Source organism: Tetrapisispora phaffii, chromosome 13 (assembly GCF_000236905.1).
Source record: "Tetrapisispora phaffii CBS 4417 chromosome 13, complete genome".
NCBI classification, from domain to species: domain Eukaryota; kingdom Fungi; phylum Ascomycota; class Saccharomycetes; order Saccharomycetales; family Saccharomycetaceae; genus Tetrapisispora; species Tetrapisispora phaffii.
Genome location: NC_016532.1, coordinates 323,025 through 350,455, shown reverse-complemented (window position 1 = coordinate 350,455; position 27,431 = coordinate 323,025). Strand labels below are relative to the sequence as shown.

Genomic DNA, 27,431 nt, shown 5'->3' with positions numbered 1-27,431 from the left:
TTCTTGTCGATATCTGCTGGTTCAGGTTTGTGGCAATGATCTCATAAACTGGTGATATCTGGCATGGTATGGTCAATTATGCGTGCAATGGCATTTCCAATATTATAATATGGGTGTTTAGTAACTTTAACTCGTAAAATATGCGTATAATGATTGGTTTCGTGGTCTAGTCGGTTATGGCATCTGCTTAACACGCAGAACGTCCCCAGTTCGATCCTGGGCGAAATCATTATTTTTTTTGTCTGGCCGTTCCCATCAAGTACGTCATAGATTGAGCATATTTGAAGTAAATTCACCAACATAAAAGGCATCGTAACCATACCATTGAATATCACTTAGTAATCTAAATCCTTTATTAAACTAAATTAGCAAATTGAATGTACATACGTATAAACCAGATAACTAAATAAATAAGGATGAAATAACAAATGCGACGTTTTTCCCCTTTTATAATTCATCATAACATGAATTCACCAATACCAATGTTTGTAGAAATCATTTGAGAAATACCACTCTTTCTTCTTACAAACTTTCTTTTACCGTTCTTTATTTTTTTGATTTTATTATTCTTAGCACCAATCCCTGAAGTTCCAGGGTTATCGATTTGGGTTTTCAATTCGAAATTACCTGTTTTATTTCTATAACAAAACAGTTTTATATAAGCATCCGAATCCCAATTTTTAATTTTAATTTTATTATTACTGTTATTTATATTTTCCAAGCCATCCGTGACCAGGCTCGATAGTATCGATGTTTCACTTTCCACACAGTTGGCCTTATCGCTATTTTTATTTATAATCGTTAATAGTTCGTCATCATTATTAGCGAATGCGACGGCCTCTTCTGCTGTTGTTGGGACTTCATTCCAGAAATCGCTATTTGTATCAGTCTCCGAGTTTTGAATATTATTAGTAATAGAGTGCGTATTTTGGACAACAGAACCGGCATCACTGTTCATCGGATTATTATGATGGAATCTTTTTGGATACTCTGCATGGAAATATACCGGCGAGAGTAGGCCATGGCAGTACTCGTCTTCCTCGTCCTCTCCATCTGTATTGTCTGAAGTTAAATCGCCAAGGGGGGAGAACAGCAGGTCAGCATCCTCACTCGACGAAGTCAGAGCACTACCTTCGCCTGCTTCTGGAGCGGCTGGATGCGATTCCTTACCTGCATCCAACACCTCATTACTGATGTTATTTTTGATGGGAATAATATCATCACATGTGATGATATTATTCAGAATGTTAAACGTCCCTGATGCAGCGCTCATCTCACACTAATGTTGTTGTTGTGAATGTTTGGTTGACAACAGATGCATCCAACCTCTTATGAGTTTCCCCAAACAGGAACCTATTATATAAGTATAAATATGTATATATATGTTGACCACGCTATAAATGAACCTAACCTTACGATTGTAAAATGTACAAAACATGAGAGACCCAAAACAAGCTGGACCCCAATCTCGGGATAAGAAACACAAGGACAGTCGATGCACTTGCAGATACAAATCTTAAATGATTAAGTAGGTCTGGTCTCTCTGTCGTTTCTCTTCAGTGTATAGAATTAAACTTTTTCCAATAAATTAGCAAAGCAAGAAACCAATAAAAAGCAATCTGACGGGATGCGATGAGATGCGATGAGTTGAGAATAACATTTTCGAGAAAATGGAAAATTTCGAAATTTCAGAAAAAAATGCTTTTTACAAATTTTGCAGATTTCGAAAAACTTTTTCAGCGTTTCATCAGTGGGAAGGGCATTAGGGTGGCGGTCGGACGTAGATTAGGAGCAGGGTTGCAGAGAGAGTGGATGATATTCCGGTTATGGGTTGATCGAGCCAGGGTGAGGACAAGGATGTTGGGCATATTGCATGTGCTCGTAGCGGGTCTACGAGAGGGGGAGGGAGATACTACGATTGAGGTGCTGGGGAGTGGGGGTGAAGGGGGTTGGCAGGGGAAAGAACGGCATACGGTGATCAGCAGGACATGATAATAATGTACGGGTGTGCATGGCACAGTGCTGCGGCGGAGTAAGCATCTGTTGTGAAAAACAAAAAGAACAGAGCGTACCTCCAATTGGTGTAGCGGGCCAGAGCAGCCTCTCTTTTGGGTCTAGAAAAGGCTGAATTGGGGGAAAAGGTGCTCTCGGTCAATATAAGGTTGCTGCACACGCGTCACTATCGCACTGTCACCTGTTGCGTCAGTAAAGGCATATTGAGGTCAATGACGCAATTATTAACAAGGGTTACCAGTAAGGTTTCTAAATATGGATCATTAGGTTACTTGTGAGGAAGGGATTGGATTGTTGCCAATTGAGGTTTCCATCTATAATGGTATATAAATTGGTCATATTTGGAAGTATGTGATGATGCTAACTGACCCTCGATGTTTTGATCCACTCCTAGTTGCAATCAGGCAAACAGGACAATTAATCATGTCGAAATTTAATGATATTGACAGGCTTTGCATCAGCACCGTCAGACTGCTGGCTGTGGATGCAGTGCAAAAAGCGAATTCGGGACACCCCGGGGCTCCTTTAGGTCTGGCTCCTGCAATGCACGTTCTATGTAGGGACTTTATGAATGTGAACCATGAAAATGTCGATTGGCCCAACAGAGACAGATTTGTTTTGTCAAACGGGCATGCTTGCGCCTTGTTGTACTCGACCTTGCATCTGCTAGGTTACGACTATACCATCGATGATCTGAAGAGGTTCAGATCTGTGGGTTCGAAGACTCCGGGACACCCTGAGTACGAGCTGCCTGGGGTGGAGTTGACCACTGGCCCTCTCGGGCAGGGTATCTCGAATGCCGTCGGGTTTGCAATTGCACAGGCACACATCGCTGCCAGGTATAATAAGAAGGATTGCGAAATATCGACAAACTATACGTATGTCTTCGCAGGTGACGGATGCATGCAGGAAGGTGTCTCCTCTGAAGCATGCTCTCTAGCTGGTCATTTGCAATTGGGGAACTTGATTGTGATTTATGATGACAACTCGATCACCATTGATGGTAAGACTAATCTATCCTTCACGGAAGAAGTTGCGGTTAGGTACAGGGGCTATGGATGGGAAGTCATCGAGGTTAAAGATGGTAATGATAATCTAGATGCGATTTCACAAGCCATTAAGCTTGCAAAAAGTAACAAAAAACAGCCAACTTTGATTAAACTTACCACGACAATTGGGTTTGGCTCTTTGAACGAGGGGACGTATAATGTCCATGGTTCCCCATTGAAGCCAGATGATGTCAAACAGTTGAAGAAGAGATTTGGGTTCAATTCAGAAGAGTCGTTCGTTGTTCCCCAAGAGGTTTACGATTTTTACAAGGAACACATGATCGAGCGTGGTAAAAAAGCCAATGAAGAATGGAATTCAACGTTGGAAGAATATATGCGTAAATATCCAGAATTAGGGGCTGAACTCAAAAGAAGAATAGCTGGCATTCTACCACCGGATTGGGAGTCCGCATTGCCAACTTTCAAGCCAGAAGATGGCGACCTGGCCACGAGAAAATTATCTGCATCAGTTATCAATTCCCTGGCTAAAACTCTTCCAGAGCTAATTGGAGGTTCCGCAGACTTGACTCCATCGAATTTGACAAGATGGGATGACGCCATAGACTTCCAACCAGATGATACCAAGATAGGAAGCTACATGGGGCGCTACATTCGTTATGGTGTTCGTGAACATGGTATGAGTGCAATTCTGAATGGCATCTCAGCCTATGGATACAATTTGAAACCATTTGGTGGTACATTTTTGAATTTCGTGTCATATGCTTCTGGGGCAGTGAGACTAGCTGCACTCTCTGGATATCCAGTAATTTGGGTAGCTACCCACGACTCAATTGGTCTTGGAGAAGACGGGCCAACCCACCAACCTATTGAGACAGTAACCCACTTCAGAGCGTTACCTAACATGCAAGTATGGAGGCCAGCCGACGGGAACGAAGTGTCTGCTGCTTACAAAGTGTCGATTGAGAGCAAAGCAACACCTTCGATCATATGTTTAACCCGTCAAAATGTTCCTCAACTGGAAGGCAGTAGCATTGAGAAAGCAGCGAAAGGTGGATATGCAATTAGCGAATACCACGGTAACACTACCCCGAAACTTGATTTGATTTTAGTATCTAGTGGCAGTGAAGTGTCTTTATGTTGCAAGAGTGCGGAAAAGTATTCTAAGGACCATAAAGTTAATATTCGAGTTGTGTCCCTCCCTGACTTCTATACATTTGGGAAACAACCTTTCGAGTACCGGATCAGTGTGCTTCCAGACGAGGTTCCGATCTTGAGTGTGGAGGTATATGCCACTTTGAGCATGTGCAAGTACTCCCATGAGCAATTTGGCCTGGACAGGTTCGGAATGAGTGGTAAGAGCAAGGAAGTCTACGAGTACTTTGAATTTACTCCCGACGGTGTTGCCAGCCGCATTGCCAAGGTTCTTTCGTTTTACTCTGACAAGACCATACGCTCTCCAGTGAGGAAGGCATTAGCGTAAGCCAGTAATTGCGTTATTTTTTTGTTGTGAGAGTCTCTCTATCCATATATATGTGTGTATTGGCTATATAACGTTAAGTATGGGATAAGTTATAGTTTTTTAAGTTGCTAATGGGCGGAGGACACAGACGCGGGCGGAAAAGAGCTCACCTGTAAGCGAGCAAATAAGAAAACTGAAATCAGCGATCGAGTATGTGAGATATAAAAGTGAGCTGCAAAAGTGGGACAGCATTATTTGCACAAGATCGGTGAATTCCGTCATATGAGAGGTCCCAACAGAAGAGAGCAAACAATGACACAAGATAGGAAGATAAGCGTTGCGTTTGTGTGTCTGGGGAACATTTGCCGTTCGCCAATGGCCGAGGCAGTGTTCCGACACACCGTGAAACAGAAAGGATTAAGTGATCGCTTCGAGAGGATCACATCATTCGGGACGGCCGGGTATCATATCGGCGAAGAACCTGATAGCAGATCCGTTTCAACTTGTCGTAAACATAAAGTTCCCGTCGACCACCTCGCCCAGCAGATTAAACCCAAACATTTCAAAGAATTTGACTATATCATCTGCATGGATGACAGTAATTTCAGCAATCTGAAACGTATCGAGCCAGAAGATAGTAAGAGCCAAGTGTCGCTGTTCGGCGAATGGAACACAAACAACAAGTACAATAGGATAGTCGACGACCCATACTACGGTGGAATCGATGGATTTGAATACAATTTCGAACAAGTTACGTATTTCAGTGAACAGTTCCTTGCCCAAGAGTTATAGATGAGACGAACGCACGCCGTTCATTAGCAATAACTATATAGACAGCTACCATAAATGCATTTTTCTATGTTAGATATGTGAATTGTAAATAGGGATCGCCCAGCACTATGGGATTAGCAGACTTGGCGTGTGTGTGTGAAGCGAGAGTGCTGTTACCCGCCTGCGCCCTGTGTGATTATCCGACCTCCTTACCAGCGCACAGCGGCCGCCGAGATGTAGCCATTGGCATTAAGCACCGACAAACAATGGTTTATTTATAGCCGAGTTGCGTAATCACAGAGCCGGTGCAGGAGAAGTGGACCGACATATGCAGCCACGAGGTGTTTTGGCATCGGACGAAACAGCAGAAACGCCGTGGGCTGAGGGTGCGGGGGACCCACGCACACCAGTTCCCGCTCCAATAAAAAGAAAGCGAGAATTTGCTAAACCGTGTGCGTTTTGTCACCGTGCTCCCAGAGTGCCTGCGCAATAGGCCGGCAACAGAAAAACGACAACAGAAAACGACAACAAATAAACACAAAAGCATAAAAAGTATAAAAATACGAAAACACAAACACAAAACCAATTTTCGAAAGTTTCGAAACTTCTGAAGTTTCGAAAACCGTGCATTAAATTGTCTGGCTGTTCTGGCGCGAGTCCCGCCCTTTTGGCCGCCTCCAATTCCTCTGCCCGTTTCGGTGTTTTCCACGTCTGTTTTCGGACAGGCCCAGTAGAATCGGCCGCAACTGCGCCCGTTTGTCTCCGCTCTGTCGCTGCTTTTTTTGGCACACATTAACTAATACGCGCCCAGCTCGTCGCCGCCGTTTTGTCCGCGTTCGTGTCAGACAATCGCAAACCTTCCACGCGTTTCTTTTTGCCGCTCTCGTTTCTTTTTGCTGTTTTCTTTTCCGGCTCTCGAATGCACGCACACGCGCCCAGGACGAGATCTCTCCCTTCGCCACTGCGTCCGTGCGTCCATGCGTCTCGCTGTCGCTGTCCGCTTTTTAATTTCTTTTTTTCTCTAATGTATCAAGCATCGACGCTTCGTTTCTTATTCCGCACCGCAAATATCAATAACGAAAAGTTATTACATTATCTAAAACAACAAACAGCAAACATCTACATCCTGAACCACTCAACAACAAACGAAAACGAAAATGCGGAAATGTCGAAAATGTGTAATAGGTATTGACCTTGTGCAAGACCTGTTAGGATTTCATTTCATCACAATAACAACTCGTTAATACTCTCCGAAATTGAACATCGTAATTACAATAGCTGCTTTTTCTTAAACTTTCTTGTATACACACACTCTCTCTCGACAGAGTACAATTATTTTTTTTTTATTAACTTATTTTCATTTCATTTTTGTTTCGTTGTTTTATTCTCTTTTTTCCTAATTTCTTTTCACTCAACGTTTCCCTTTCATACTTTGTTTATTTCGTTAGAAACAATCACTCCATTTCACATATAAGTAACTGATCTTTTATCGTGTATAAGTAACACTCATTGGACCCTGTCGCTCAAAAGCAAACGTAACAGTAGTCCATCAAAGCACACTGTCCCAAACGATGAATTCCGCAACGGCACAGCCTGCACAGCCGCTGGTCAATGCTGTGAACATGCAACAGCAGCAGCAACAGCAGCAGAAACTGGGTCAACCAAACTCACAAGAAAATATCCAGATCCAACAAGTCCAACATCCACCTCTCGACCCGCTAACACAGTCCACTGCAGAAACTTGGCTGTCAATTGCATCATTGGCAGAAACTGTAGGCGACACCGATAGGGCCGCTATGGCGTATGACACCACTTTACAATACAATCCGGCTTCAACTAAAGCATTGACCTCATTGGCACACTTGTACCGTTCAAGAGACATGTTCCAAAGAGCTGCCGAACTGTACGAACGTGCTTTGTCTGTCAATCCCGAACTTTCTGATGTTTGGGCAACTTTAGGTCATTGCTATCTGATGTTGGACGACTTGCAGAGAGCCTACAACTCGTACCAACAGGCGCTGTACTATTTATCAAATCCAAATGTGCCCAAGTTATGGCATGGAATCGGTATCCTATACGATAGATATGGTTCTTTGGAATACGCAGAAGAGGCCTTTGCTAAAGTTTTGGAATTGGATCCAAATTTCGATAAGGCAAATGAAATCTATTTCAGATTGGGGATCATTTACAAACACCAAGGTAAATGGACCCAGGCTTTAGAATGTTTTAGATATATATTACCACAACCTCCTTCACCACTGCAAGAATGGGACATTTGGTTCCAATTGGGTTCCGTCCTGGAAAGCATGGGTGAATGGCAAGGTGCAAAAGAAGCCTACGAAAATGTATTGGTCCAAAATGAACACCATGCAAAAGTTTTACAACAACTAGGTTGTCTATACGGTATGAACAACACCCAGTTCTATGATCCACAAAAAGCATTGAACTTATTGTTGAAGTCGCTAGAGATTGATCCATCAGATGCTGCTACTTGGTACCACCTAGGTCGTGTTCATATGATTAGGGCTGATTACACCGCTGCTTATGATGCTTTCCAACAAGCTGTGAATAGAGATTCAAGAAATCCAATCTTCTGGTGTTCCATCGGTGTATTATATTATCAAATCTCTCAATACAGAGATGCTTTAGATGCATACACCAGAGCTATTAGATTGAATCCTTACATCAGTGAAGTTTGGTACGATTTAGGTACCTTATATGAAACTTGTAACAAACAACTAAATGATGCTTTGGATGCCTATAAACAAGCTGCCAGATTAGATCCAGATAACGTTCACATCAGAGAAAGACTAGAATCATTAGCACAACAGTTGCAGAATCCAAACAATGCCCAACAACAAGCTGGCCAACATCCAGGCGCACCTGGTCAGACCAACGACATAGCTAATGCTCCTGTAATGTTACAGCCAACTTTACAATCAAATGATAGAGTAAATCCATTGAATGTAAGACCATTATCTCTACAACAGCAACAACAAGGTGTATATGGTCAAGTTCTTGAGCAGCATACAGAACAAGCCTACGCTCAACCACTAGTAGACGTTAATGGTGAATTACAAGGATTACCAATTCAACAAGTTCAGCAAATGAACTTACAACAAATGCAACAACAGCAACAGCAACAGCAACAGCAACAACAACAACAACAACAGCAACAACAACAACAACAACAACAACAACAACAACAACAACAGCAACAACAACAAGCTCAACAAGCTCAACAAGCTCAACAAGCTCAACAAGCTCAACAAGCTCAACAAGCTCAACAAGCTCAACAAGCTCAACAAGCTCAGCAAGCTCAACAAGCTCAGCAAGCTCAACAAGCTCAGCAAGCTCAACAAGCTCAACAAGCTCAACAAGCTCAACGAGCACAATTGCATCAATTACCACCAGCACCAGTTTTACAGCAGGAACAGGCTAATGCTCCTCCAGTAGCTCTTGGTTCTACCATGGTTCCTCCATTACAAACAACGCAAATTGCACCAATATCCATTCCAACTAGCGTTCCTGGCGCTTCTGAGTCAGTAACTGCACCATCTATTCCACCTATTTCTATGGTTGATCACGAAAAGATGCCTGCCCCACAATTGCAACCTATTCAAGCTTCAACAATTCAACAACCAACAGAACCTGTAAAGACCGAAACTGAAAACGATTCTGATGGTTCATCTAATAAGAGAACTGTTGACGATGGTATTAATACTTTGGTTAATGCCGCTGTCAGTTCAGAATCAGCCAAGACCTCAACTGAAAAATCTGAGGAACCATCTCAAAAGAAACTGAAGAGAAGTTCTCCAGTCACTGTCCCTGCTGAACCGTACAGCTTCACCAGGTGCCACAGGACTACCGTTGAAGAATTGCCAATAGAACCTAAACCGGTTATTGAAGCTACAGTTTTACCTCTAGCAATTGAATCCGCTGTACCAGTTGCTGAAACTGTCGCTCCAGTTGGGGCTGCAACCCCAGTTGTAGATGCTGCTGCCCCATTTGTTGCATCCGAAACACCAGTTGTAGAAAGCGCTACGCCAATCGTAGAAAGTGCTACCCCAGCGGCTGAAGCTTCTGCTCCAATTACCGAGACTGCTGCTCCGACTGTCACATCTGTCACTCCAGTTGCAGAATCTACTGCTACTGTCAATGAAAGCACTTATACTGCTACTGAAACTGTTGTAACTTCGAATGCTGATTCTTCTGTAACTACTAGCATACAAGAAAAGAAAGTTGATGAATCTATTTCTCAGGCTGTCCAAGAGGAAACAAAACTTGCTGAAGAAGGTAAAACCGAATCTGTCGATTCTAACACTGTTCCAGATTCTAACACTGATGATATTCCAGCAACTATCGAGGTGACTAAAGCCGAACCAGAGACTAAGAGTTCGGAGAATATAAAAGAAACTCCAGTACACGCCGAGACTTCTACTACATCTCCAGTTGCGCCAGCCAGTGAAATAGCAGTAACAAGTGAAGGAGAAAAGAAGAAAGATGAAGAAGCCAAAGTTGCCTCAGAACCTACTATCAAGCCTACTGCGGAAGCATTAGAAAAGTTGGAAGAAGAAGCTAAACTACGTGAAGAAGATAATTTAGAAAAAGAAGTTGCTTCTGAACAGAAACCAACAAAAGAGTCTTTCCCAAAGGAGAATGCTGTCAGAGAGGTCGAAGAGGATGAGAATTACGATGAGTAACTCAAAATTTAAAAGAACTAAAATTATTAAAACATGGTTAGTCTTTAAAATAAAAAAATTCTCATCAACTTATATAAAAATAACTGAATTAAGTATGATGTAGCTGTGAAAAATTGTAAATATAATAGTAATAATAATGATATTATAAACAATGCTTATTTTATTATATTTATAGTGATAGACTACTCGTTAACCAGTTAACAAGTGGCTGACTTCACTATATATATTTATGTATATCCCACAGATTATAGACTTGTACCTTAAGACACAGCGATGGAGGTTGCAAGTTTAGACTGAATCATCACATCGACGAAACACTCTTGAATCCTGAAAATGATGGATATTATTGTTCAGTGTTAAAAACTTCATTTAAAAAGAATTTGATTTGTTCTATAACCTCATTCTTTGTAGTGTCAGAAACCATATCTAGAAGAATGTTGTTTCATAAAGAAACGACAAATTATGTTAGTATTTCATTGTTCTGCAATTGATATATATATATATATATAGATATATCTTTAATGTAACCAACAGTTCACATACTTATCGCTTCCGGTTCAACGTTTTTCAGTATTTGTGGAAATTTTGTTGAATCATTTACATTTATTTCATCCAGAGTTAGCTTTTTGACAGATTCCATCCATCCTTCTGCTAACAATCTCTTGTTCAAGTCGTTTGATATTCTTTGAAAAATATAAAAAAGTGTTAGTACTAGCAATCTCACAAACCTACCGACCATCATTGTAAACAGTTAATTGAAAACATACTTCTCATAATTTCCTGATTCCACAAGGTATTGTTGAATTTGAGCCTTTAAATTCACTAAGTTATTATTAGCATCTGTCGTCATTTTATCTCATATAACAGTACACTTTCAAATTTGATTTCTTCTGATCTTCATACTAAAAGAATTGTCCACCAAGTCTCTACATTCTTAAAAATACATCATTGATTTTGAAATATTTAAATGTTAAAGTTGATATTTTTTTTCAAGTTAACCATTTTTACGGTTTGTGTGGCATAAAAATTTGAAAATGCTAGAGCTTGTAATAATAAAAATCAATTGATTGAATTGTCACAAATTCGAAAACGAGAAGCACCTACTTTCATATTTGGGATTTACTATAATGCTATGGAGTATATATTTAATTTTAATTTATCAATTGTAATCAGCTTATGAATCTTATCTTTGAACCTTAACTTATGTAATGTATATTGCAAAAGGTTTAAGATTAAAATTGATCAATCAATCAGCTAACCCGACTACAAAATTTATTACTAGAAAGATGTCCATACCTAAAGGAAAACCAGAATTAGCTGAATTGATTAGTTCTCGTCCTGTTGTAAGAACTGATGAATGTAAATGGATTGGATTAGAAAAATTGTCTTACAAAGATCCAAACGGAGGCACCAGAGAATGGGACATGGCTGTCCGTACAACTAGACAAGCAGGTGGCATTGATGGCGTCGGTATTATTCCAATTTTAAAATATCCAGATGGTAAACCAGATGAAATATTATTACAAAAGCAATACAGGCCCCCTGTAGATGGTGTTTGCATAGAAATGCCTGCGGGATTAATCGATGGCACCGAGTCCGTTCAGGTAGCTGCTTTAAGAGAGCTAAAAGAGGAAACTGGATATGTGGGAAAGATCATCGATGATAGCCCTGTTATGTTTAACGATCCTGGTTTTACAAACACTAACTTAGTCCTGTTAACAGTGGAGATCGATATGGCATTGCCAGAAAACCAAAATCCACAAGCCAACTTAGAAGATAATGAATTTATCGAATGTTTCACTGTTCCCTTGAAAGATTTCGTAAGTGAAATGACAAAACTAGACAAACAAGGCTACAAGCTAGATGCTCGTGTTCAAAGTTTTGCACAAGGTATCAGCTTTGTTCAAAAGTACAAATTCTAGATATTTTTATAATGAATAAGGTATATCTACATAATGAAAATAAAAATATTTGTTCTTTAAATTTACGATTTATATCAATGGTTGACTCATTTCATCTCAACAATTGAATTAGAAGATTTATCATGCAAAAAAATTCGACACCAGCAGGATTTGAACATGCGCGGGCAGAGCCCAACAGATTTCAAGTCTGTCGCCTTAACCACTCGGCCATAGTGCCAATAAGAATGTAAAATATTAAAAATACTTATTACATTACTATATTAGAGATATAAAATTCGCTTGCTGATATATGAAGGTATTGTTGGAAATGAGACTGGTCGTATAAGTGACTATACGATACCAGATATTACCTCTTTAGGAGATTATTGTTGCAAACCTGAAACAATAGTGCCTGCAAGAATGTAATAGCAGAATTCCTAATGCATAAATAGTACTGTAGAACCATCAGCCTGCCGTACGTGTTCAACTCGACGACATCGTCTCGTTGGACAGAACGGTGGATTGAAATATTATGTATATATAAACCCCGGTAATCAATAGCTAATAATTCATTGATCCAGGTCCAAGAGACCAGAGAGGTTAATTTAGATATAAAGTATATAATCTAACAACATTTTAATATATTAAGGCAATCAACACAACTATTGAGCAGAAACAATAGTGCTCACGAGAATGTAATAGCAGAATTTCTAATGCATAAATAGTACTGTAGAACCATCAACCTACCGTACGTGTTCAATTCGACGACGTCGTCTCGTTGGACAGAACGGCAGGTTGAAATATGATGTATATATAAACCCCGATAACCAATAGTTAAGCAATTCATTGATCTAGGTCCAAGAGACCAGAGAGATTAATATGAATATATAGTAAATAATCTAACAACTATTAATATATTAAAGTAATGAATACTACTAATGAGAAATTTGTATTAAATATATTAATAAAAGGACGAGTCGATTATTGAACTATTAAGACAATGGACTACTGGACATCAACTAAAGTGATCACGGACAGTATCTTAGAAGTTGCCACTAGCCAACATAGGCTTATTTCTCCACGAAAATTTATTGGTAGTATAATTAGTTAAACTACAGTAGATATGAATATCTGGGTAGATTCTTGATAAATACATAAAACAATGGATGCTCGCAAGAATATATTGTTGTTAGAATATGAAATAGTCACAAGTATTATTGTATAATATATGGATACTTAAACCAGTGTTTACTAATGAAACGAATAAATATCTACAGTTTAGTCAAAGCTATAATACTATGGGTAAACAATCATTTTAACACAATCAAGATTTATACGAGATCTAATTTTAATGTTGTAGTGCAGTGCACGAGCCTAAACGAAAGTTACAGATATATAAGACAAGCAATTGTTCATTTCATTGGTTATATATATTATGTAATTCTATAGAGATCATATATAGATAATTGATCGATAAATAGGACGAACATATCTTCGACTTAAATAACAAAACTACAGAAAAGAGTAGCACTGACCTAGACGCTGAAGTTAATAATAACCAGTAGAATTTTTTACAATCGTCATAATTTTAATATATTCAGTACTGTGTAATAATTAATTATCGGAAGTCTGCAATTAAACGGGTTCGTTGAATTAGAGTAAGACGTCGAGTAAAATAAACTGTATATAACTGCCCTAACAATTAAAGGCTAGATGGCTTCTTTAATATAATTTGAAAGGAACCAGAACGAGTGATCTGAATATATCCTCCAGCTTAAACTTCTTGACATATAAAACAAATAGCACGGTTCTTGAGAGTATGTGTTTAGATACGATACGCAGCTGAGATTAAAACTGTTGATAAACTATTTCTCGGCCGGCAAGATTCAGTACGCCTAACTTATATAATGTATAATTAGTACTGCTTTTCTTTTAACACTACTGAGGTGAAGTAGATCACTTTTGTTTACTAGACAAAGATATATATTTATATTACAAATTACGTATCAATAACTTCTTTTAACTTTTGAGTGAAATTATTCCATGTATCAAGATCATCATATAAGCTGCAATGTGATATATCCTCCAATGACATATGATCTTCATTAATGATTAAATTTATGATTTTATTATTTTTTTGTTATTATTTTCTATTTTCAGCATTGGCTCTGTATTAAAGTCCATCCCTTGAGCATCTTCCATCTCAATATCTTCGTTTGCATTCTCATTACTATCGTTATGTAACGGATTTTCGGAGGCAGATTCCTCAACGTAATCTAGACCATCAATTTTTTCATCTTCTATGACAGGTTGCGACATAATCTCATGTAAATTGAATTGCTGCAACCCTTCATCTTTCAGAATAGAGGCTTCGACAATACTAGGCCTCTTGGCAAGAGATGATGACCTTCTTCTAGTAGATCTTATAGTTTTCATTTTTAATTTTTGTAAATTTATGTTTTCATCTATATTTGAATCATTAGCTTTTTCATAACTTGAAAAATCATCTGTCGAGCCATTATTATCCCTGCTTATAATCTCAAAAACTGGTGTTAGAACCATTTTCGACCATTTAATCCAGTTTAATATCTCTAACATTAAATCCAAATGATCATTACCTATATCAAATTTAGATATATTTATTAAGCTTGTAGTAAAATCGTTAACTAACCTACACTTGCCACTGAAAATCAAGTAATCATTAATTGACAAGTTATTATCGCTTTGGATATTTTTAAACAAGATATTCAACATATTATTGTCGTTAGAATCAATATTTTCCTTTATAATATCTGTAAATGACGATTGTAAAATAAGATCGTCAGAGATAGACTCCTTTGGGAACCATATGCTGTTATGCTTCCCAGTTTGGTTTTCTGTTTCACCCATTATTTCCATCACTAAGGATACACCTATAGTGTACTTTTCAAAATCTTCATTTGACCATTTATCATCTCCTGGTAAATACACAAATTCAAATAGACGATTTTTTGATTCTTTGGACTTTTCTAAATATATTCTTGCAATAGGATTCTTGAAATCGTCATTCCAAATAATATAAATACCGAATATATCTCTTAAATTTGTTATAACTGTGAAATCTGAGTTATTTGAAATGAAATAATTTCTGACATAATCTGCTAGCTCTGTATAATATTTGAACAGATCTAGTTTACAATCATTTTTATCAATATTCTGTGCTGGTACTGGAGATGTAGCAGTATGTGCATTATTTACATCCAAGTTTGCATTTGCATTTGGACTTGAATTTGGTTTCATATTGCCAGTTGACGATATTTGCAACGAAGAGACATTGTCAGTTGCGCTTACAGCATAATTAGTTGTTGAGATAATATCTCCACTATTAATTACAGTTGTGTTTCCACTGGACTTTGATTTTGCTTGATTTGAATCCAAATCTATACAAGAATATGTATCCAACAGATAAATGTATTTTAAATTTTGATAAAACTCATTCAAATCTGCATAATTTGTCAACGAATTCAGTAGAATGTTGTTTTCAGTTTGCTCCTCTTTCAAATTAGTATTATTTGTGCCATTAACACTGTTTAATAGCAATGATTTATCTGTAAAATAATTAAAATTATCAAAATTCGAAGCCAAAACAAGTTTTACATCTTTTACTTTCCCTAATGATTTATCAAAATCGATATCCACGACTATTATTTTTGACGCCGTGGAGAGTCTTGATATATTTGTGTCTATGTCGTCGATGAAAGACTCCAAACCCAAAGTTTGGCATAATTTTGTAATATTATCTAAGTTAATTCTACCTGGTTTGTAATTTTGAAACAATTCAATTATTTCATTCAACTTCGACAAATAGACATCTTCTGAAGCCATTCTTGTTCGCAAATTATAGTATGTGCAGTTTTTGATTGTACGTGTTTTTTTTTCTTCGCAAGTGATGTTAATTACATTTACAAGAGATAGTGTATGCGATTATCTTAATTCTTATATCTACAAATACATTTACAATTTTGCTAATATCAGAAACTCGGAATGTGTTATAATGCGAAAAATATGAAAAATCCAAGAAAACTAAAAATGTAGCATATCGAAAGAAGCATAAATTAGTTTATATACAGTAAGGTTATCATTAGAAGAGGATATTATTTACAGATAAAAAATAATTCGACCAGTATTTATATGGAGTTCAATGGGTGATGAAAATAAATTTAAGCTAATAATTTCCACATCCCATTTCCAATCGAGCGTCATCGATTTGTTACCATGCAACCATGCAAGGAAATCGAAACTTATCAATTCGTTGTTAGAGGCTTATCAATTGATTAGTAAGTTTGATGTTGTCGTCGATGAGACCAGGCTGTTCGAAGGACAGGGACTTGATTTAGTGGAAGCCCGGGCATTATGTAATTACCATTCCCAAGATTACCTAAGAGTGATATTTGGTAAGCAATACAATGAGCGCTTATCTCCGGATGACAACGATCGGGAGGGTGTGAGATCGGGAAAAGCAGAGCAATCGCCGGATGAACTGCACGACTTGTATGAATTATATCAATCGTTACACGAGAGTTATGTAGGCAAGAAACGGAAGATCCCCCGGGATAGACCCGGGCATGTCCCGGGGACAGACCCGGAGATCTTGAAATTGGAGTATAACTTGAACAATGGAGATTGCCCGATCTTCTCGTTCTTGCCGATGTACCTGGACACACTCATCAACTCCACAATGCAACTTGCAAAGCATCTGTGCGTGGACACACCGGAGATCACAGCAAACATTGCCATCAACTGGGATGGTGGACGTCATCACGCCATGAAATCCCGGGCCAATGGGTTTTGTTACATCAACGATATTGTATCACTAATAAACGAACTCCGAAAAACGCCGGGACAACAAGGACACAAAAGGAAACTGACATACATCGACTTAGATTTACACCACGGCGATGGAGTGGAGAATGCGTTTAATTACTCAAAAGATATTCAAATCATTTCCATTCATTTGTTTGAACCCGGGTTTTACCCCTGCACTGGCGGATTAAAATTCGGGAAACCTAAATCAAACAATATTATTAATTTACCCGTAAAACATGGATTAAGCAATAGCAACATGTTTGAATTGGTGACTAATATAATAATTCCGTTAATTGAACTGCATCAGAGTGACGACATTGTGATTTTGTGCGGCGGTGATGGATTAAATAACGACTACTACAACGAATGGCAATTAACAATCATAGGGCTGACAAGATGTATTATAAAGATAATCGCTGCTTTCGTCGGACCACATCAGCCCGGGTCTTGCAAAAACGTCGTGTTGCTGGGCGGTGGCGGATACAATGAGTTGCTTGCTAGTCGTTTCTACACGTATTTAACTTATAAGGTCCTACAATTAGCAGGTCGCATCCCGCCGGCGGCTACCACGTTAGCCGCCGAAGTCCCTCATGGAACAATAGACGATAAAGACAAGGAGCTCCTGATCAAAGATCATGAACACATCGACGAATACGAAAAAGAGTACTATAAATACTGGTGCTATGAGATAGAGAACGGACTCGATGGACTGTCGTTCAAAAGACAAATCAATTACAATGACACTAAACAGAAGCCATTCACCAAGTATATAGCAGAGCTGAGAGCCCATTATGGTATTTCACGTATCTTATCAACATAGCTACCATGAAGGATGAACTGCCATTAAGCGTCGTTCAATGCGAAACCACACTGCAGCATCGATATATTTAGCCGCCCATCTCCTCTTACTCAATGCACCACCACAAGTCCACAGGCCGTGCGGTGGAGGAACGTGACGAGGAACGCTGCCGTCACGTGATGACGCAGGGCGCCTCGTCACCTGACACATAACATCTCGCTCTCGATTTCCCCGATTTTCGAAAAGGGGAAAAGGCTTTGGCCGGAGCGATCACAAGAGACACCAGAACACATAAACGGCATGAACGCTGCGCTACTGCGCATCCACGCGCATCCACGCGCGCGCACTGAGAGAATTTATGTATACTGTTCGTGTCTCTTCTCGTATGGAATGACTATCTGGCAACATCTAATTCCTAATATTTTGTTTTCTTTCTATTTTCTATTATGTCAATTTCTGTAATGGAGACAACTAACATACCTATATACACTACATATAATTAGTGCATACTTCTGTGTCTGCAATTACGATTTTAAAGTGGTGCTCATTTGTGACTCGAGGAAGTATAGTGCAACACACATACACATACACAAGCTGACACACAATGTCCTCAAATTTAACAGAAGAGCAGATCGCTGAATTTAAAGAGGCTTTTGCGTTGTTCGACAAGGACAACAATGGTTCTATCTCCTCCAGTGAATTGGCCACCGTCATGAGATCGTTGGGTCTTTCCCCAAGCGAAGCTGAAGTCGCTGACTTGATGAACGAAATCGATGTCAACGGCAACAACAAGATCGAGTTCTCGGAGTTCTTGGCTTTGATGTCCAGACAATTGAAATCCAACGACTCCGAACAAGAACTATTAGAAGCTTTCAAAGTCTTCGACAAGAACGGTGACGGTTTGATCTCCGCCGCAGAATTGAAACATGTCTTGACCTCGATCGGCGAGAAATTGACCGACACAGAAGTCGACGAAATGTTGAGAGAGGTCAGTGATGGTTCTGGAGAAATTAATATCCAACAATTCGCTGCTTTACTTTCAAAATAATTAACGTTTCCTGGCCTCTCCTCCCTCCACCCACTTGCTCCATCCCGCCACTGTCACACATTCTCCATTGGTAAATATTTTATATTTCAAGTGACAGAACAAATATTTACAGGATACTAACTACAATGAGACTGTACTTCGAATCTGATCTTTATAACTTTTATGTAGTTAACAACAATAAATAATAATTATAAATAATATTTTCACAAAAATTTAATTTTGACCCTAAATATACAAATATGCAGATATATATAGGAAACGGAAATAAGTCTTGGTTCAACATGCATACGCAGCACCACGGTGACCGCATACATGAATAAATGAACCGCTTCATCAACTGTCTGCATTACCCATCATAAGATGACTGCTTTTACCATGTCAATACTGTTGGCACGGCAAAGCGTCACTTCGAGATATCCCCTAACGCCTGCTGCGAGTATAAACACACTCAATCACCACCTCGTTATACAATGGATTAGAGATTATTCAAACCACCAGCCGCGTAAATTAGAGGTGTTGCACGATAACTACTGGCCAAAGTTAGTTAAGAATCCTAGCCCATTCCAAATATTCAATATCACAAATAAAAACTCCATAGATAAAAAAGAACTCAAGAAGAAATATCATTTCTTTGTAAAGTTGTACCATCCTGATAACAATGGGAAATTTAACGTTTCAACTCATGACTGTGCAACAAACAAGTTTCTGACCAACGACCAGAAGTTGAAAAGGTTTAAAATCATCACAGATGCATACACTAAGTTGACAAGTGACAGAGTCATAGACACATCGGAATCGTACGATATGAACAGGTATAACCACCAAAATTGGAACACACGATACCATCATGCTTACTATAATTCAGAAGACTGGGGGGACATAAATGGTATATCGAAGAAGGATCACACTTCAAATGAAGAGTTCAATATTTTAACATTTTTTAGTTGTATGTTGGGTTTAATAATGTGCATTAAATGTTTAGCACTTTTAAATGAACTGGAGGCAACATTAAACAAACCAATTCAACTAGCTCCACATAAATCGATGGAAGAGAACTTAATAAGTGCGTATACAAACTATGGGTTGGATAAAGACAAACAATCAAGATATAAAAGGTTCTTATGGTTCAGAACATATAATATTTTCTTAAACAAGCAATCAGGGTTCTCGAGGGAACAATTTCAAGAAGAGATGAAAAAAAATGATATATTACTAACAGAACTAGACAATAAATCAAATTCCAAGTCAAATCCACCACCTTGAACACATTTTCTTTGCAACGACTCAAATTTGCTTTAAAACATATTAGATTTCTTCCTTCTTGTTAGCGCAAAACTTTAACATGAATTCACTTCAAAAACAAATATAACATCTGATAATATTCTTTTACAAACGCTTACATATAACTATAACCAATCCTGTTTCAAGACTATATTCTTCAATGTATTTAAATGTTAATTTTATAAATAATTAGTTCTTATATCATTATCGATGTATTTTGGTTCTTTGCTCAAACGTCCGAGCATAGCGATGGCTTTAAAAATTCCAGGCATCAATATAAAATGTAACAACTTACAAGAGTCATCAAATGTGAGTTTGATGATATTTGCTTGGCATAACATGAATCTGCCGTCAATTCTTTCACTTTAACCACATTGAGACACTTAGAATAATTACATCCAATTGTTTCAATAGGAGAATCTAAATCTTTTTACACTCTAACAACAACAATGGATTTCACTAAACCAGAGACTGTTTTGAATTTACAAAATATTAGAGATGAATTAGTTAAGATGGAAAATTCCATTATCTTCAAGTTTATTGAAAGATCTAACTTTCCAACCTGTCCATCTATTTATGATCCTAAACACTCCAATTTATCTATTCCAAATTTCGAAGGATCCTTTTTGGATTGGGCTATTCTACAATTAGAAATTGCTCATTCACAATTGAGGAGATTCGAATCACCAGATGAAACGCCATTTTTTCCAGATAAGATTTTAAAACCAATTTTACCAAGCATCGAGTACCCACAAATTTTAGCTAAGTATTCCTCTGAAGTCAATTATAACAACAAAATTAAAAGAATCTATATTGATGAAATAGTTCCGTTGATTTCTAAGTATAGTGGAGATCAAGCTGAGAATTTTGGCTCTGTTGCAACAAGAGATATCGAACTACTTCAGAGTTTGAGTAGAAGAATCCATTTTGGTAAATTTGTAGCTGAGGCTAAATTCCAGAATAATGTCGAATTATACACTGATCTAATTAAAAGAAAAGATGTGGATGGCATTATGAAAAATATAACGAACTCTGCAGTTGAAGAAAAAATCTTAGAGAGATTAACAACAAAAGCTGAAGTTTATGGAGTAGACCCAACTGATAAAGAGGGTGAAAGAAAAATAACCCCAGAATATTTAGTTAAAATTTACAAAGAAATTGTCATTCCAATCACGAAAGAAGTTGAAGTTGAATATCTTTTAAGAAGATTAGAATAGATCTTTGGAGTCAGGTACATCACTGAATTATATAGAAATTGTTTAAGTACTATATTCTAATCATAAAATAATATAATTGCATATTAATTTTACAGAAAATGTAAAATTGTTATGCATAGTCAAAGTAAAGTGAAGTGAAATTCTTCCAATTGGCATTCCTTTATACGTTACCAAAGTAGAAATCTATAATATTATTAACACAGATTGTGGAAAGTTACAATTAAGATTAATTCATGAGTCTCATAAATAATTCAAAGGTAGCAAAAGTTGCACCGTTTGCAGGAGCGGCTCTTAGCATAGTTGGACCAAACCCTTTAAAGAAGGCCGACAAACCACCTCTTCCATATATTCTTTTGGCTACATCACGGATAGAATTGCCATTCTTAGGGTTCTTAATATTGTCTGTTTGAATAACTGATTTAATAACATCTAAAGGATACACCATCATCCATAGAGTAGTACCAGAGAATGCACCAAATAAACACAATTTCCAAGCTGGAATATCTGCTCTCTTAACCTTTAACTTGTTAACTTCATTTGCTACTAATGCTTCATAAACTAAAAAATAAGTACCACATCCATGACTTTCTCTTAGCATTGTAGCACTTAGACCTCTCATTAAACCACCTTGAGCTCTTAATTTTCTGATACAATCCAATGGGCCTTTAAAGTCTGCGTTGGCACCTGAAGAAGTCTGGGTTTGTAGGCGAATTCTTACATGTTCAATTGGAGAGGCTAAAAATGAATTGGCCACACCACCAGCTAGACCACTAAGATAATATTGAGATAGTGAAAGAGTTTCAGAATTCAAATTGTTTACTGAATGGAAATATCTTTTCATTGCCTCGTTGACACCAAATTGAATAGACACACAGGCACCAACACCAATTAATGGTGTGAGAGTACCTTTATAAAAACCTGAAGGACCTTCATTCTTTAATAGGTTTTTGACAACATCGATGGCAGACGTTGGTGTCGTAGAGGTTTGTAAACGGACTTTAGTTGTGTCAAATGGTTGTCCTACCAAAACTTGAGAAATACCACCGGCGGTACCAGCTAAAAGATCCTTTATAACTCTGGTTTTGTCTTGTTGTGGAGCCACATCTAGATCATCAATTATTTGTAAAGGTGTACTTTCTCCAGACATTTTTTATATATATTTTGTACTGTTCACTTTCTTCAGTTTCCTTGAACAAGAAGTCAAGCGTAATGGGATGGTGATCTTTTAAGAAAGTCGAACTAAATAAACTATAACTTAACAACATTATTATATAACCTCCGCAGTTACAATTGGTAATTAATCATCTCAATTTCCATTAAGATGTAGATTCTATCTCGACAAGAGTCATCAATAGAATTTCAATATTTTCGAGACACTGAAAAATTTCATCTCACTATAAACCGTAGTATTAGTGAAAAAAAATGACAGGCATTTAATTATTTATTATGAAGTAGTTACCAAATGACTGTAGTGGAACTTCATTAAACATAAAATTATATTACTGTGCTATATTCATTTATTCATTTATTTATTACATATTTTCCCAGTTCGTTAGGTCCCTTTGGCCATATATTTCGGAAACGACAGATAAAGTCAGCTCTATTATAGTTGGTGTGCCGTCATCGCCAAATGCCAAACCCATATCAATTAATTCTTGAGTATAATAGGGTAGAACGTTGGATTCTTTAGTGGCTTCATTAGTATCTGTTATATTCGTTAGAATGATATCGCGACACTTTTTAGCAAGAGATCTTAACTCACTGATGTACTCTGCCGTTAAATGTTCAGGTAAATGCAATAACATATATATTAACCATTGTGATAACCTCTTTGATTCTGTAGGCTTCTTATTCAAATTGATAGTTTTCACCCATGTTTTAGTCATATACTGTAACAAGATCCACATGTTCCGATTATTTATAATATTCACAAATATTGAATGCGAAGGCTCATTTTTAATTATATAAGCATACCATTGTTTAAATCCCATTGGAGTGAATGAATGCATTTCCGAAATAACAGCTATTACATCCGCAATTCCTTTCAACCGTCTCGATTTAAGGACATTAAATATCGTTTCTAACCATTCACTATCTATTGTCATTTTATCCTTTTCTTCAACATCATTAGTGACATCTTTCAAAATATTAAACAAGTGTAAGGGAAACCCTTTTTTTCTTTTAATATTCAAATATTCTTGTAGATGATACAAGATCAATTCCATAGTTGAGTTATCGTAACCTTCAAACACGTAACCAGTATCTCTCAGCTCTATTTTACAACGTTTAAACCACTTCACCCATTTTGGCATATTCCTCTGAAATTTTATTAAACTTTCAGGGTATTTCGTCAAATAAGAATGTCTTTCAGGGAATCGTAGTTCTTGTTTATAAACCTCCGTGCCAGCATATTTGACTTCAGAATTGTAGGAATCTCCATCATCATCATACATCGATGCTATATGTTTTACTTCATCATTCCGAGGTTTCTTCTCCGAATACGTTTCAAATGTCGATCTAATCGCTTCTTCCTTCACTCCTTCCAAGTACTTCAATATATCTGGATTCACCAAAGGATCGTTTAAGGCAAAAGCTCTTGATTGTCCAAATACAGGATCAATTCTCTGACTTGACTTATCACTCATTGATATAATTAATGAAATATAAGTTTAACCACGTTGATATTGGAATATCCTTCCTGCTGGAAAGCTTCCCCTCCCTATAAATAACCTATATGCAACAAAAAAAACCTTCATAATTAAATGATTATATGCTTTGAATGAAGTCTCTTGACAGAATTCTTCTTTCGAACATATACCTTCTCTGTTCTCTTGTAATCAACTTGTACTATTGAGTATATGGATTTCGATCATCAATGTTCATCGCTAAATATTTTCCAGAATGTTCCGGAGCTCATCGAAATATTTCAAAAATCGTTTACATTAGTATTACTACTGATAATATATATATATAAATATAAATAATATTATGATTAGCATATATTATGAAAGGTATTTAGCAAATATTGATATCGAGAATATCAAAGTACACTGCAAATCAACAGGTGTTCGTATTATATTGGTAACTTTACATCCATATATATATTAAACAGTTATATAAAGAGTACAATACAAAATGGAGAAATTGTTACATTGGTCAATTGCAAATGCACAAGGTGACAAAGATGCAATCGCAAGGGCTGGACAACCAGACCCTAGATTACTGCAACAGCTGTTTGGTGGTGCTGGTCCAGATGATGCAACTTTAATGAAGGAATCTTTGCAAGTAATTGCTAATGAAGAAGCTGAATTAGAGCACAAGATGATAGCTATGGATAATTTTGAACTATTAATTGAAAACATAGATAATGCTAATAATATAGAAAACATGAAAATGTGGGAACCAATAATTGGCATTTTAGAACATGAAGAGGCGGACATGAGAGCTGCTGCTTTGTCTATAGTAGGAACTGCAGTTCAAAATAATGTTAGTGCACAAGATAATTTTATTAAGTATGATGCTGGCCTTGAAAAATTAATCGCCTTGGCATCTGAAAGGAACCATCAGCATTTTAATGTCAGAGTAAAGGCTCTTTACGCACTCTCGAACTTAATTAGAAACAACGAAACTAATGCTAAAAAATTTTATGAAGCTAAAGGACTGGATATCGTTGCTCCAATTTTAAGTGAAAAATCATCAACTCCAAAACTAAAGATGAGAACTATCGCATTGTTAGCTGCATTTTTGACATCAGTTAAAATTGATAGTAAACTAATAGATCAATTAAGAGAGGAAAATATTATTGAGACCACCATCATTTGTTTAAAGAATGAAACTGATTTGAATTTAATAGATAGAATTTTAAATTTCTTAAGCCAATTGATTTCCGCAAAGATAACATTTAGTGAATCTGAACTATCAAAATTGAATGAAGGATTCACAATCATAACAGAGTACAAAGATAGGCTGAATGAAGATGATTATCTAACTGTAAAGCATGTATTGAATTAAATATTTTCAATTTTGAACTTACTTTATTATTATGATAATAATAATAGTATGCATAATATTGATAATCTTATTAACAAATCATAATCATTTAAAACAGTACCTTTTGTAAAGTGCAATTCATTAAACGTCAAAAAAGGTAGGAACAGGTAATTAGTACGTAATTTAATTAATTTGAATGTTTCAATATTTATAGAATATGTAAGTGATAGTATAGAAAGTGAAAACAATATTATATTGTTTCATTAGGATCATCACTTGTAAACAATTTATATAACCGGCTTTCAATTTTTTCTGTCATGAGATATTTTCCATCAGAACCAGATCTCAATTTACCTCCATCAAAGTCTTTTAGTAATTGTTGGAAGGTGGGATATGCTCTGGTGATATTCTCTGCTTTTAATTCTGGAACTCTTCCAACTTGATGAATGATTTTCGTTAACACATCTTCTTTATTTTTAGCTGATTTAACATGCAAATAGGCATATTTCATATATTTTATCGCCGAATCATTATATTGTTTCCCTACTAATGAAAGCAGATTTGGTAAAGAGTTAATAAATTCTAGATGTGAGTTTACCGTATGAACCTTAACACCCCATAGTCGATCAATATACCGAAGTCTTTTTTCTATTGATGTAGATGACATATGAAGGTCTTCAATTACTTTCATTCTCTTTCTTTTGTTTTGCTTGGAAGGGGATCCAGTAAGTTGATTTTGAACTTTAGTGATATAATCATTATTCTCCACCGTTTGAATGGCTTTTTTTAAATTCTTCAGATTATAGAGGGTTAAGAGGACATGTTTTCCAGCTTTTGTGTATTCCTTTATTTGGTGGAATAATGCAGATTTATTATGACTGTATTGTTTAAAAAATTCAAATGCATCGTAGTATAATAGATATATATTTTCTTCAACTATTTTGAAGTCCGCTGGATAATAAACGTCATTCCTAAAATCATATTCACTATTCGATCGTCTTAGAAACCTAATCAGCTCATTATTATCATTAGAACTAGACTGAAGCGTAGATGGTTTAATGTGATCGGAGAAATTATCCATTTTGCTAGATAAAAGTCTAATTAGGTTTGATGACATCTCAACTATTAAAGTAGATCTAGCATCTATATTATCTCTGTAATTCTGATTTACTTCCTTGAATGCTTTTTTATTTTCTCTCATGTGCTTGCTTATTAAGAATTTAGAATCATCTGGGTCATATTCTTTACCTCTGCTGATATAATATTTTAACTGGTCATAATTATTTTCTAATGATTTCCTTTTGATGGTTTGATTGAGATTCTCCTTTTGTGGACCCGTGATTAAATCTACATTGGCTGCTGGAAACTTTATGATTGTATCTTTATTGGATACTTTAAGCGGTGTTGATAAGACTGCATTTGAAGTTGAAGTATTTAATATTTTAGAAAATTCCAAATCATGAATATCCTCTATACTTGTAGTATCCAATGGCACAAATAACTGTTTCTTATTTGGGGAAATGTTTTCTACAAACTCATTCACCGATTGGTTATCTTGTGAATCTCCTTGTGAATGCTGGATTGGTGAGGATATAGGAAAGGTTTTCAGAATATTTTGTGAATTTTTAGTAGATGAATTGGCAATTTCTTCTGGATGTTGTTTATTTTGACTTAACGAAGGTTCTTTAGTTGACCTCCAGCGGTTTACCAGGGAGGTTATTTTATTATCATTGCCGTAAAAATTTGCAAGACTGCTGTCATTTGCTGATGAGATAGAGTCACTTGACAATATTTTATCAAGAATTGTTCGTGACTCAATTAACTGAGTCTTACCTCGAGTTGTTTGTTTGCCTTCTTGTGACGAATTTCTTTTATTAGCATCATCTTCAAAAAATGGGACGTCTATTTCAAGTGAATTATTTTCAATAATAATAAGAGAACTTTCCCCTCCTGCACCAATTTGGTTATCCTTTCTTAAATCACCATTTTGCTCAAGACCTTTGCTTTCATTACTCTTTTCGGAATCAATAGAGTGGATACTGTATATTTCTAGAGCTTCACCATCATTGTGGGTTTCAATAAAATTAATGGAACTTTCTTGCATATTTAACTACATAACAGAAACAAAGTTTTTTAACGTAATCAGGTCATATGAATTTGGTTCATTAATATATCTATTATAAGTATCCTAAATATCATAGAAGAAAATGCTGTTATAACCTTTCTTTTCAATAATTTCCCATTCGTTTTCATAAATATTTAAAGCTTTCAATTTTATGATTTCTATAAGACTTTTTTTGAATGCTATCTTTCTTATTCGGTTAAGTATATCAAAGGAAGAACTGTCCACAATTGGTGTAATAATAAACACATGGTATTCGAAATACTACATAA

The 27,431-nt window shown here is 36.7% G+C and overlaps 16 protein-coding genes and 2 non-coding genes across 18 annotated transcripts; 10 read left to right on the top strand and 8 right to left on the bottom strand.

The window, feature by feature from the left end:
- Positions 1-155: 155 nt before the first annotated feature.
- Positions 156-229, top strand: TPHA0Mtrna2V. The gene has a single exon. It is a non-coding gene; the product is annotated as a tRNA-Val (tRNA).
- Positions 230-457: 228 nt separating this feature from the next.
- TPHA0M01670 (uncharacterized protein) lies at positions 458-1,273 on the bottom strand (the record flags this gene model as incomplete). The annotated part of the gene is made up of 1 exon (XM_003688128.1): positions 458-1,273. One exon carries the CDS (start codon positions 1,271-1,273, stop codon positions 458-460), a length of 816 nt encoding a protein of 271 aa, XP_003688176.1.
- Positions 1,274-2,436: 1,163 nt separating this feature from the next.
- TPHA0M01660 (transketolase family protein) lies at positions 2,437-4,503 on the top strand (the record flags this gene model as incomplete). Its single annotated transcript, XM_003688127.1, has 1 exon — positions 2,437-4,503. The coding sequence occupies one exon, from the start codon at positions 2,437-2,439 to the stop codon at positions 4,501-4,503; it is 2,067 nt and encodes a 688-aa protein (XP_003688175.1).
- A 291-nt stretch (positions 4,504-4,794) lies between these two features.
- On the top strand, positions 4,795-5,274 carry LTP1 (tyrosine protein phosphatase LTP1; the record flags this gene model as incomplete). Its single annotated transcript, XM_003688126.1, has 1 exon — positions 4,795-5,274. The coding sequence occupies one exon, from the start codon at positions 4,795-4,797 to the stop codon at positions 5,272-5,274; it is 480 nt and encodes a 159-aa protein (XP_003688174.1).
- A 250-nt stretch (positions 5,275-5,524) lies between these two features.
- On the bottom strand, positions 5,525-6,046 carry TPHA0M01640 (uncharacterized protein; the record flags this gene model as incomplete). Its single annotated transcript, XM_003688125.1, has 1 exon — positions 5,525-6,046. The coding sequence occupies one exon, from the start codon at positions 6,044-6,046 to the stop codon at positions 5,525-5,527; it is 522 nt and encodes a 173-aa protein (XP_003688173.1).
- A 778-nt stretch (positions 6,047-6,824) lies between these two features.
- On the top strand, positions 6,825-9,956 carry CYC8 (transcription regulator CYC8; the record flags this gene model as incomplete). The annotated part of the gene is made up of 1 exon (XM_003688124.1): positions 6,825-9,956. One exon carries the CDS (start codon positions 6,825-6,827, stop codon positions 9,954-9,956), a length of 3,132 nt encoding a protein of 1,043 aa, XP_003688172.1.
- Positions 9,957-10,299: 343 nt separating this feature from the next.
- On the bottom strand, positions 10,300-10,806 carry SUS1 (Sus1p; the record flags this gene model as incomplete). Its single annotated transcript, XM_003688123.1, has 3 exons — positions 10,300-10,382; positions 10,500-10,639; positions 10,724-10,806. 3 exons carry the CDS (start codon positions 10,804-10,806, stop codon positions 10,300-10,302), a joined length of 306 nt encoding a protein of 101 aa, XP_003688171.1.
- Positions 10,807-11,164: 358 nt separating this feature from the next.
- Positions 11,165-11,878, top strand: YSA1 (ADP-ribose diphosphatase; the record flags this gene model as incomplete). The annotated part of the gene is made up of 1 exon (XM_003688122.1): positions 11,165-11,878. One exon carries the CDS (start codon positions 11,165-11,167, stop codon positions 11,876-11,878), a length of 714 nt encoding a protein of 237 aa, XP_003688170.1.
- A 135-nt stretch (positions 11,879-12,013) lies between these two features.
- Positions 12,014-12,095, bottom strand: TPHA0Mtrna1S. Its single transcript has one exon. It is a non-coding gene; the product is annotated as a tRNA-Ser (tRNA).
- Positions 12,096-13,975: 1,880 nt separating this feature from the next.
- MED1 (Med1p) lies at positions 13,976-15,721 on the bottom strand (the record flags this gene model as incomplete). Its single annotated transcript, XM_003688121.1, has 1 exon — positions 13,976-15,721. The coding sequence occupies one exon, from the start codon at positions 15,719-15,721 to the stop codon at positions 13,976-13,978; it is 1,746 nt and encodes a 581-aa protein (XP_003688169.1).
- Positions 15,722-16,037: 316 nt separating this feature from the next.
- HOS1 (histone deacetylase) lies at positions 16,038-17,522 on the top strand (the record flags this gene model as incomplete). Its single annotated transcript, XM_003688120.1, has 1 exon — positions 16,038-17,522. One exon carries the CDS (start codon positions 16,038-16,040, stop codon positions 17,520-17,522), a length of 1,485 nt encoding a protein of 494 aa, XP_003688168.1.
- Positions 17,523-18,105: 583 nt separating this feature from the next.
- Positions 18,106-18,549, top strand: CMD1 (calmodulin; the record flags this gene model as incomplete). Its single annotated transcript, XM_003688119.1, has 1 exon — positions 18,106-18,549. The coding sequence occupies one exon, from the start codon at positions 18,106-18,108 to the stop codon at positions 18,547-18,549; it is 444 nt and encodes a 147-aa protein (XP_003688167.1).
- A 375-nt stretch (positions 18,550-18,924) lies between these two features.
- On the top strand, positions 18,925-19,812 carry TPHA0M01570 (J domain-containing protein; the record flags this gene model as incomplete). Its single annotated transcript, XM_003688118.1, has 1 exon — positions 18,925-19,812. The coding sequence occupies one exon, from the start codon at positions 18,925-18,927 to the stop codon at positions 19,810-19,812; it is 888 nt and encodes a 295-aa protein (XP_003688166.1).
- A 467-nt stretch (positions 19,813-20,279) lies between these two features.
- On the top strand, positions 20,280-21,047 carry ARO7 (chorismate mutase ARO7; the record flags this gene model as incomplete). The annotated part of the gene is made up of 1 exon (XM_003688117.1): positions 20,280-21,047. One exon carries the CDS (start codon positions 20,280-20,282, stop codon positions 21,045-21,047), a length of 768 nt encoding a protein of 255 aa, XP_003688165.1.
- Positions 21,048-21,273: 226 nt separating this feature from the next.
- Positions 21,274-22,194, bottom strand: TPHA0M01550 (uncharacterized protein; the record flags this gene model as incomplete). Its single annotated transcript, XM_003688116.1, has 1 exon — positions 21,274-22,194. The coding sequence occupies one exon, from the start codon at positions 22,192-22,194 to the stop codon at positions 21,274-21,276; it is 921 nt and encodes a 306-aa protein (XP_003688164.1).
- Positions 22,195-22,579: 385 nt separating this feature from the next.
- Positions 22,580-23,692, bottom strand: BRR1 (Brr1p; the record flags this gene model as incomplete). The annotated part of the gene is made up of 1 exon (XM_003688115.1): positions 22,580-23,692. One exon carries the CDS (start codon positions 23,690-23,692, stop codon positions 22,580-22,582), a length of 1,113 nt encoding a protein of 370 aa, XP_003688163.1.
- A 490-nt stretch (positions 23,693-24,182) lies between these two features.
- On the top strand, positions 24,183-25,058 carry FES1 (Hsp70 nucleotide exchange factor FES1; the record flags this gene model as incomplete). The annotated part of the gene is made up of 1 exon (XM_003688114.1): positions 24,183-25,058. One exon carries the CDS (start codon positions 24,183-24,185, stop codon positions 25,056-25,058), a length of 876 nt encoding a protein of 291 aa, XP_003688162.1.
- Positions 25,059-25,287: 229 nt separating this feature from the next.
- On the bottom strand, positions 25,288-27,141 carry MMS4 (Mms4p; the record flags this gene model as incomplete). The annotated part of the gene is made up of 1 exon (XM_003688113.1): positions 25,288-27,141. The coding sequence occupies one exon, from the start codon at positions 27,139-27,141 to the stop codon at positions 25,288-25,290; it is 1,854 nt and encodes a 617-aa protein (XP_003688161.1).
- Between the last annotated feature and the right edge of the window lie 290 nt (positions 27,142-27,431).